Source organism: Brassica napus, chromosome C9 (assembly GCF_020379485.1).
Source record: "Brassica napus cultivar Da-Ae chromosome C9, Da-Ae, whole genome shotgun sequence".
Taxonomy (NCBI): Eukaryota; Viridiplantae; Streptophyta; class Magnoliopsida; order Brassicales; family Brassicaceae; genus Brassica; species Brassica napus.
In genome coordinates, this window is record NC_063452.1 from 55,745,535 (window position 1) to 55,756,827 (window position 11,293).

The 11,293-nt window shown below is 33.4% G+C and overlaps 1 protein-coding gene and 1 long non-coding RNA gene across 2 annotated transcripts; both read right to left on the reverse strand.

The window, feature by feature from the left end:
• Positions 1 to 35: 35 nt before the first annotated feature.
• On the reverse strand, positions 36 to 4,048 carry LOC125593072. Its single transcript, XM_048769047.1, has 4 exons — positions 3,074 to 4,048; positions 2,880 to 2,966; positions 831 to 1,094; positions 36 to 508 (listed from the first exon to the last, which is right to left on the reverse strand). Exons 1-4 carry the CDS (start codon positions 3,275 to 3,277, stop codon positions 245 to 247), a joined length of 819 nt encoding a protein of 272 aa, XP_048625004.1. The 5' UTR covers positions 3,278 to 4,048; the 3' UTR covers positions 36 to 244.
• Positions 4,049 to 4,161: 113 nt separating this feature from the next.
• On the reverse strand, positions 4,162 to 8,721 carry LOC125593073. Its single transcript, XR_007328991.1, has 4 exons — positions 6,577 to 8,721; positions 6,227 to 6,497; positions 5,977 to 6,080; positions 4,162 to 5,892 (listed from the first exon to the last, which is right to left on the reverse strand). It is a non-coding gene; the product is annotated as an uncharacterized LOC125593073 (long non-coding RNA).
• Positions 8,722 to 11,293: the final 2,572 nt, after the last annotated feature.

Sequence of the window (11,293 nt, forward strand, 5' to 3'; positions counted from 1 at the left end):
GTTTGTTTAGAGAGGTTTATAGCATTTGGAAGATAGCAATGTGAGGATTCTTGTTAGTACCACTTAGTTAGTCTAAAAGATTTTCTTAGTTGATTATAGTCACATGCGGTCAACTACCAACATTGAAAGATAAACAAGAAACTAATTAATAACCAAAAATACATATGAACTTTTTGATTTATATATAAAGTATAAAAGCACTTTTATGGAAAGTTTTTCAATTTTGAATGAATTCAATTGAATACTATATATGTTGCAAAAGTTTGAAAATTATTATTTTGAATAATACTTCGTCTACTCGAAATATAGCGATGTCTAGCTGGAACTTCTTATCACTACTGAAGGCTATTATCGTACTTTCCTCATTTGAAATCCAACGATCTGGCACTTCGTGTGCTCCGCCGCGTGGCCTCATCTTCATGGTCCACGGCTTACTTGGGGAAGAAGCTACAAGATCTGAGCGTTCCTTTCCTTGTGTTGCACAGAAGCGCGGATGTTGTGACTGATCCTGAGGTGAGTAGAGAATTGTATTCATTCAAGAATTATTAAAACGAGACCGGGTCTTAAACTCCATTAAATACTTATGTTTTATGTATTTTATGACTTTAATTAATGAGACTGACATTAGAAGCTGTTATATAAGTCCATCATTAAATGATTACACAGACGATTCACATTAACACTTCTATCGTATATATAGGTATCGACAATGCTAAAGTACGTATAGCTCTGTCCAGCAAAATATTTAATCAGTTTGACTATTAGTATTAAGCTAATATTTAACCGAAAATGTTGTTGAAACAAGGGAGTGAGTTTATGATTCAGTGTACCTCGTGTCCACTAGTGCCAAAGGGCATCAGGCTTTTCTGTCCTCCGAGCAAGGTCAATACTACATCGCTTTTTGCCAAAGTCAAATAATGCTTGGCTCTGAGCACATCATTCATTGTGTTGCGTCGTATGGGAACAGTTCCCTTGGGGCACCTCGTGCCGTTCACGTGCCACATTTGCCATGCACTTTCCAATACATTGGCTGCTTCTTTAACATCATCGGTTCTCTCCTTTCCCATCATCTGCGGCATTCTCGTCGGTGCTCTCTGCATTATTTATCATAATGAAGTTCTCACTAAAAAGATAGCTTTACTACACTGATAAAACATATTACAAAAAGCAATATACTTATATAACTTATCACATCAAATTCATTAACATTATTTTAAATCAGATTTCACCTAAAACAGAAAGGTGTTAAATTTATTCCATATAATCTCATGTTTTTTTTTTGACTAAACATATAATCTTATGTTAAAACCCAACCTTTAAATCATAGCCTTAATTTCCACGCGCTTGCTTTCTCTCCCAACGCGATTCCCGACACCGATTTGTTTTCACCCATCTCCGACGCCGGAGGAGCCCGAGCTCGCCGGCGTCGGGACTCTTCGCCTCATCCCTGTACTTCTGTTGCATTTCTAGTCTTTGGTCCCATGATGACTTCTCTCTGCATTGTCAGTCACTCTATGCTTGTGTTTATCGGTTGGTTTTGTTTCGCCTCCGCCGCCGGACTCACGGATCTATGCCGGCGTCGCCTCCTCTGGGTGTTGCTGCTCATCTGTAGTCCTCTACCGGCTTTCTCCGTCGTCCCTAGCTCAGTGTTCAGAAAAGCTCCAAATCTGAGATTTCGTTCTTTCACCGGCTCCCCCGCTGCAGTCACCATCACGAACAGACTTGGCAAACTCCATAGGCTATCGCATCTACTTTCAGCACAGTCTATTCTCCATGGTTCTCAGTCACCACTCCACCGTAACCTCTGCTCGCGCAACTTGTACTTGCTTTCCAGATCTGAGAGCATGTGCTCCACCACCGCGAAGAGGTTTTTCGGTGTCGACACCACCAAACGCTTCGCCTCTGACACATCTTGCCGTCTCGCAACAGCGGTCCAGCTCCCACGACACATCAATGGATCCGTGTTCAGCCTTGACGATGAGCCTCATCGGACTTCATCATTTTCCGACGGGAAAACTGATTACGGCGCATGTGGTCTCACTGCTCACCACAAAACCCTAATCTCTTTTTGGGCCTTATCTAAATGGGCATTCTCTACAAGTGACTGGGCCACAAATGGTCTCACAAGCTCTGGCCCATTTCTCAAGATCAAGAGTCCAAGGCAGCGGCACCATGGTTCCCTCCGACAAATCCCTCCGGATAAGTTCGTTTCAGTGCCAAATTCACAATCGGAGATGAAAAGAGTTTCAATCACCTCACCATCTCGCTTACCGATCTTTTTGCTACCCGGATCTATTGAGATTCACCTAGTCTCCCGGGGCAACATAGACGGCGGTTATAGAGCTGTTCTCTTTCGTTTGATGGGTGCGCTAGCCTGCTTCCCACCCATCTTCAAACCCCTTTCACCAGGGTATTTCAACGTCGTTTTAGACTATTTAAAGCTCTCTCGAGCTGTGGTTTCAAGGATTCAAGTGAAGATTATCTGCGGATCTCTCTACTTCGAGCTAGTCTCTCCTTTTAACACTTCTATCCTCAGTTTTATTGTTTTCATGTTATTGTTGTTCATCTTACCGTCGAGCATACCTCCGGTTAAAATCGTTGTAGCGTCTTAGATTTGAATTAATGAAATTTGTGACAAAAAAAAAAAAAAATTAATATAAATTTGGTAATCGTTAGAATTCAGGAATATACTGTATATATGTTTGAGCTAAATTTGCTACCGTATTTAGCATTTTAAATTAAAAATACAAATGAATAAATGTTTGTTTAATACTACACATAAGTTTGGAGGGCTACAGATGCCTATATACAAATATTTAATTGAACAAAGAAAGTTTTTTTTTTAAAGGAACAAAGAAAGGCTGAATGGTCAGAATTACCTGAATCTTGTGATGCTTTAAGAGTGGATGATCCAAAGCTGGCTGCTTTCTTTTTGGTACACAATCTATTACATCACCATCTGGACTCTGTGAATTATTATTTTATAACAACAAAAGGGTAAATATTTCACTTATAAATTATACAAACCAACAAATGCATTTGAGTATGTTAAAAATACATATACATTTCAAACCTGGATGGTGAAAACAGGAGTCTTGTTGATCTTGTTTAAGTGCTTTTGGATCCTCTCAGCTCTCAAGCTACTTACTTGTCTATGCGGTTTGGTATAGTTAACAGCTGAGACTTGTGTAAACTTCTGACTTCGAAAGAGAACCAGAGAAACAAGGAAGATTAGAAATAGACTTCTCTTGTTGGATGCACGAACAATAACCTCCATTGATCGACCTTTAAATTTCTTTTCTTGTATTTATCACATTCAGTGTCCAATGAACGAGAAAATACAAAAAAATATGAAATTGAAAGGAGGACAGAGTTTTATAGGGTTTAGATGAGAAGAGGACCTTTTCAAGAAAATAAAAAGAGATACTATAAAAATTACAATAGCGAGTCCAAAATATATAAACGTAAACTATATATGTATATAAATGTGTGTGTGTTATAAATGAGGAAGAAGAGAAGTGGGTGAAGCGATATTATGAAGTGTAAATGTGGAAATGGAAGAGACGAAGCGGAAGCAATGAGGTTCTCGAGAAGAAGATCAAATCAAGATTCATCATTGCCATGCATCGGTTTCGTTTATATATATTGACAGATTTACTTGTATATTCTTTCTTATAATAAAAAGTAGAGAAAATCACTCAGAATAACTCTACTTTTTTTTTGTTAACCGGTGGTATTAGCGCCGGTTTCGTATGTTTTATTTTCTAATAAGTTCAATTTTTTTTTGATCCATTTAATATTCACTAAATACAATAGTGTATTACTTTGTTTTTAAGTTCCTTAATTCAAAGGGAAATAGCATAAGTGGTTTTCGCTAATCGATTCAATAAAAATGAAATAAATAGTTGATAGTTGCACCGAAATAAATATAGTTGAACTTAAAACATAAAATAAAGTTGATGTTCCAAAAAGAAAATATGTAAATATGTGTGTTTGTTATGTGATTATCTTGTTTAAATGAAAATAATAAATTCTTTCATCCTCTTAGAATAGTAACAATCCTTGCATATCCTCTTAGAATAGTAACAATCCTTGCATATTTTTTCCATGTCAGGAATGAGACAATCTGTTAAGGGCTTCAGTGTAGACGGATTGGTTAAATAATTTGTCTTCAAAATGAAGTTTGAATCAAGTAAGTGAATTTTTAATTATGTTCCAGCATTGATCGGACCTGAATTGACTATTTTCCCAAGATATCTTATCCATATATTTTTTTCCCTTTTCAAAATTATCTCTGCACAACATTAATATACCATAAAAATATGTACCGTTGTCATAGTTTTTATCTGCAGATTGGCAAAGATGGTTGAGTCCTTTAATACATTTCGGTGATAGATCTGCTACGTTCAGGTTATTTGATATTGTGTTAATGAATTTGAAAATGGACTATTTAGTTTACTCTCAGTTAATAATTACATTAATTTTGTTAATTAATTATTTTATTGTTTTATTTTGTTATTTTTATTGGCGATTATAATTATTTCATTTTTAAAAGTTTGACATGAAATGTAGTTTTTTCTTTAACCATTTTTTTTACAAAGTAGGTTCTATTTTAATTATGATAATAGGTTCTAAGAACACAAACCATAAATTATTTTCGGCTTTGAACGTTGTTTCTTGAATTCCCTACTACTTTTTATTCAGATTAATCTTTTTTCATATTTGTTTTTCAATAATATTGTGTTTGATGATCAACCATGTCATCAAATCAACAGATTAGAGATTTTGAAATATATACTATCGAATAATTTTCAGTGTTTGTTTCTTTTAAGCACATTTTGGTATTAGACATCCCGCATTGGCAGATTGGTTATCACTTATGAATTAGGTCACTTCTAGTTACCAATTAGAGGAATGAAAGATAATTTAGATGATGAATACTTAACGCTTCCATAAACATAGTTGTGGCAGCTTGTGCATTAACAAAAAGTTGCCTCGTCGTATCTCCTTGGAACCTTTGAAAACCGATGAAACACTTTCCTTTTAACTTGCTTATTCATTTCTTAGACTATCTTTGTAAGTGCTCAGAAAAATATTATCTTTGTAAATTGGAAGATAATATAGAAACATCTTACATTTGAATGAACATTTGAAAATGTTAATGTGATTTTAGTTGTTAATGTAACTTTCACTATTTTTTTGTTAGTTTTATTAGAGATCACAAATTTCTTGTGATTATGATAATAAATAAAATAATAATTTTAGGATGACAATTGGTTAGATTTTATATGTCAAATATAAATATTTCTTAGTTTGTATATTTACTTATGAATTTTTGGCACTTTAATATTTTTTCTAAGAATACGAACTCAAATGATGATATGGACTGTGTTCAAAAGAACTAACGCATTAGAAGTAAACACATCTTCCATCTTTTTTTTTGTTTCAGATGACATGGTCTATTCTGACTTTCGAACCTTACATGACATTTGTTATTCTCAGTAAGCTAAGCTTGGATAATAACAGTCACCAAATCAAGGTGTGTTCATGTTCTTTAGAAAATTTGTTCCTAACATAAAGTAATTATTGCCTTAATAAGATTCTCGAGGGAAGAGATACAGGCTGTAACATCCTTGGGTTGGGATCGTGGACCGTTCACACCCATAATAATAAGAGTGTTGCAAGAAGAAAAGAACGGGAATATTATAACACCAATCCAAAGCCAGCAAAATGGGATCAGATCATCAGATTATTTGGCGAAGCTCCTCACTAAGAACTCTTTTCAGCTGGACCTTCCTCACTTCTGCGTCAACTCCAAAACTCTGTCCACATTAATTCATCATGCACCACATATTAAGCTGGTAGTCCAAGAGAGAATGACGGAAAGAAAACCTGTGAAAACAGAAATCGATCTTAGACTTAGACACCAAAACAAATATCATACAAATCAAAACAAAACTGAGACAGAGAGAAAACCTCTGTCCGTACACAACCCAATGCTTCTAAGCTGCATATCTCACTCCAGAATAAACACCATCTTCAAGCATCTCGCGGATGGACCACCTTTCACTCCCTTGAAACTGGGTTGGATTCAAAATAATTAATATAGAGAAACTGGGACTGGAACTCAGGCACATAATGTATTAAGAAAAGATATATTTGGTTTCAAAGAACTTTTTTTATGTCTATATTACGATGCACAACACGAAACACAAGCCGGCCTTACCTGTTTGCTACTCGTGGATTCAACCCTCTCATAAGCATCCTAGCATCAGCAAACGCAGAGCTAAATCAACCAATGACATCCAACGAAGATGCATAGGCCATTAGTCCAAACCTCGTAAGTTGGCTTAAGACCACAACACCACAAAGCGAAGCTAGCTATCTCGCACTCCCACCAGTATCACTACCATACATTATATTGCTGCAACAGCTGCTGCTGATCCTCCTGATGAACTTCCCGCTACATGTGTCAAGTCCCAAGACTTCGCAGTTACCTTTAAACCAAAATCGAAACTCAAGCATCATAAACTACCCATCAATAAAGACTTAAGATTTCTTCATTACAAGACAAACCTGAAAGGACGAAAGCTTCAGTTGGGCTTCCCATACCGAATTCATCCATATCCATCTTCCCAACAATAATCGTCCCAACTATTAACCTTCTTCACCGCCGTGGCATTGAACAACCGACAATAATGGTCTGTGATGCGAGAAGAAGCGGTGGAAGGCGATAAAAACTCCGGAGAGAGGACTTAGCTCCTCGCCTCTAGCGATCCTCAAGATCTCTGAACTGCTTATGGATGGTGAAAAAACTATTGTGAAAACAATACTAAGTAACTACATAAGAATGGAATCATGTGCTAATCAACAGTAGATGGTTCAATGATGTAATACCTCTTTGAGGGTTCCTGAGGTTTAGCTAAAAGCTCATTGTATTTTATTTTAAGATCAAACTTCTAAGCTTTTTAGCTTCTCGTAGTCAGAGACTCCTAGCTTATGCTGAATGAATCTGAAGCAAAACCAAAGAAGGATCATAGAAAAACCAAGAGCTGGGACTACCAAAAACCAAAGCATCATAAAGTATGAATCCAAGATTTTACAGAGACTATATATATAAAGAAACTATACCTTTGGTGAGAGAATCAACAACTCCATCAGACTCTATATACTTTGATTCAGACAGACTCAGAAACAATTCAAAATCTTTTTAAAAGTTGCAGATAATGGTTCATCCCCAGATCTAGCGATTGGTTTCTTTCTTCGTTATAGCCTCAAACAGCTTCTTACCCATCAGATTATGTCTCTGACCTTTCCTTGAACACTAACCCTATGTTTCTCCTTTAGAAACTTGAGCAAGTTCGCTTCCCCTCCCTCTTCGATCTTCCCCATCTCCTTCAAAACCCTAATTATGTATGTCAACCTAATCATCGAATGCAGCGTAATCCCATTATCCGCAAGATTCTCCCCACCAACTTGCTGCCTATCGATCTAAACTACGACGTCACTAACCTGAGATCAACAACACGTAGAGGCGCAACTATGTATAAAACAAAAGCGCTACTGGTCTCGCGATCTTCAATGATTAGTACGGGGTAATTTAGTAAGACGTAGTGTGTTAGTGGGAGTAGATGAGAAGTTTGATTTTGCTGTGAGGGTGGCGTTTTGATGGCGTTTTTAGGAGGTGATCGGAGCTACGGCTAGCGAGAGGACGACGAAGGAGGTAGTTGGGCTGTTTTATTTCGTGTCAGCCCGTTATAGATGAATGGACATGACCAAAAAGGGCCTCAGAACTCAATAGCCCAATACGGGAATGAAATGCCACGTGTATTAATTCCCCCAGTGGAGAAAAAAGTCTACTATATATATATATATATATATATACTAGATTTTCGAAAAGCGCGGGTTATTTTGTTGACCGTTTGATAAAATTTAATTGAATTTATATTTTTTTTATTAGAAATAAGTAATTTAAAAGTTGTTCTATTATAATGTTTTGAGTTTTAAACAGTAATTTCATAGTGTTTTCATATCTAATCTAAACTTTTGGTCGAACCGATAGATCTAGTGATCTATATATAGTATAAAACAAAATGCGGTAAAAATAAGGTAAAAATCCAAAAATCCCCTATTAACCCGCGTCCGATACCGGTTGATCCGATAAAAACCTAAAACTCTGATAACATATTTTTTAAAGCATTTGATTAAATAACTCAGATAATTTTAAATGTTACATAAAATTAAATAAGCTTGTGATTCCTTAGACTTTGATGAATTTTTTTATATTTCATTCAAAAAATGAAAAAAATAGTAATAGAAAGGAAAAAAAATTAATTGATATGACAATATTAGTTTTTTATTACTCACCTATTATAATTTTATATTTTATTTATTTTAGATTTAAAAATTAATTTATGATAGTTTTAAGATATTTTTAACGCTCAAAATTTGAAGTTAGTTATTTTGTGAAATATTAAGCTAAAATTTGAAGTTAGTTATTTTGTGAAATATTAAGCTGGTTAGCACATAGTGATCAAATTCGGTATAACTTATGGGCAACAAATATTTTGTACACACTAATTTTGGAATGATAATATATTGGACAATTCTCTCAAATAGACATTTTTAAGTTTTTGTCACAAAATTGACCTCAAAAACTAAAATAACCAAAATATCATTTTTATTTTGAAAATTTTAGTTTTATTTTATTTTTTTAAATTTGAAATCATATCCCCAAAACCCCACTCCTCAACTCTAAACTCTAAACTCTTAGCTCTAAACCCTTAATTCTAAACCCTAAACCCTAATGTCTTGATTAATTAACCCTAGGGATATAAGTGTATATTTACTTCTTTTGGTAAAACGTTTAAGTCTATTTTGGTCATTTTTATTTTTAAGTTCTATATTTGTGACAAAAAAAAATTTTAGGTCTATCTTAGAGAATTTCTTTAATTTCTTTAATATATTTGATACTATTTATTAATTTATTCTAGTGTAATTTTTGAATTGCAGTATTGGTAGTATATTAAACTTCATAAGTTATGCACTCCAAAAATAATAGTGTTTTTCATTGAAAGAGTAGTTAAAATATTATAGTATTTACATAAACCAAAATATTGACTTTTTTGGAATTTTGAACATATCAACATATCAACTTTAAAGAGTGTATGATCTTGTTCTCGTAGATGGAATATTTGTAGCAATCATAATATTTTACGTAACCGTTTAGCAAATGAAGAAATGGTGAAATATAAGTTCCGACGATAGGTTCAATTTTTTTAAAAAAATTGATAAAAAAGGTTAATAAGCTGTAAATACACATGTCTTGGTGATAGTAAATTTAGTGTGCGTGACAAAAATGAGAAATTAATCAAATGGGCTATTGAATTTTACTAACGGTTACTGAATTTATATGGTAATTGTGTCTATTGGTTATAATTGGTTAAAGGTATACGAAATCTCAGCATGATAAAAACAAATCTCAAGACTACTGTCTGGTTAGAGAAAATAAAGGTAGGATCATGATATAATAAATAGTTAATGAATAGGTGCAACAACTTTTCATAAATAAATATTTTAGAGATTTTTTTTCTTTTGATAGTATTGATACAGTTTATAGTACTACTTTTTATCGTAACATACTTTTAGTAATTGTTATTTTAGTTTAACAATTTGTGTTGGCTATTGTAGGTTTTGTTGTAAAAAAGAAGCTATTGTAGGTTGTTTGTTGGGTTACCAATTGATCTGTTAACAATATATATCCATTAGGTTAAATATTTTATATATTAAAACATAAGTCACAGCTTTGATTCATGTGTGATATTTTTAAAAATAGACCTAATGGACCTATTTCTAGAAAATCATGTTACATTTAATCTCTAATCTTATCATTTAAATTTTTGGCCTACCAGAAATTTTATTGGGATATCAATAATTGAATTTAAACAATAGATGACTCGTTGGATTTATAGATAATATAAATTAAATAGATATAAACATTTGTCGATGTTAACTTTTAAAATTATAAAGATTTTTTTTAAATAAGAAAAATCATATTATCTAACAATGATTAATCTTTACTACCTTAAACCAATGAATTTTTTTTAAAAACTATATAGTTTATTTTAAAAATTAAATAAAAACTAAATGTTTAATTATTAACTCGATAATATAAATCTGTGAAACGAAAAGTTTATTTTTTTAAAAAACTTTCTAAATTTGTGAAATGTTACAATATCTTTGAATATGACAAATGACAATAAAACAATATTTTACTAATCTTTATGTATATAATTACGATTTTAATAATAAAATAATAATCCGAAAATATATATATATAGAAGAAGATACAAATACATGTGAGAGTTTGAAACAATTTATTCAATGAAAAAAACATACCTTAAACTTATTATGTTTTAAAATTGATAGACACATATATATTATAATATATACCAATTTAGAAATGAAAATAAAATGTATATATAAAAATAAATGAAAACAAAAATCTACGCGATTGCGCGGATCGAGATCTAATATTTTTTAAATACGTAAACTGCTAGCTAGATGGTAAAGATCAGTAAGCCCCAAAATTTGTTACGGACGAATTCTAGATAAGTCGGCTAATTTAATAAGTGAGCTCATTATTAATTTAGTAGATTTTATAGGCCGTAGAGAAATGTCTCTGATCAATTGGGCTATACACTCTCCCACTGATATTTATCCGAACGAATCTAGAACCTATTTATTTCAGATCACAATAGCGATAACTATGAATATTTATTTCAGATTCAAGAAATCATATATGAAATATTTACCTTTTATAAAAAATTAAAACAAAGATCACAAAAGAGTATAATGAAAGGTCCTACTTTATGCAGAAACCTCTGCCCACTCTTCATTAATACTCTCTTCTATCCTTTTCACCATCATCGCTTCCTTTATCCTCCACTGCCTTCACCCTCTTCCTCTCCGCCATCGCCGCCGCTTTCCTCCTTCTATCGTGCCGCACTTGTTTCAGATGATTGTCTTCCTCTCATAGGCGAGAGCTCATAAGCAAGGAGAGTTTGCCTGTCAAAGTTTTTAGAGTAAATATAATTGTGACAAATGAAATGATGAGGTTTAGTGAATCAAGTCTAACCTATTTATATCTATAGATTCACCGACTGGAAGCAAGTTGAGAGCATTGAATGAGAATCGTGTAGGGAGTGGGAGAGATGAACTTAAGAATAACTTTAATGACACATACTGAATCCGGGTGAGTTCCGCAAAGTTGCTAATTTTCCAATGCAAGAGG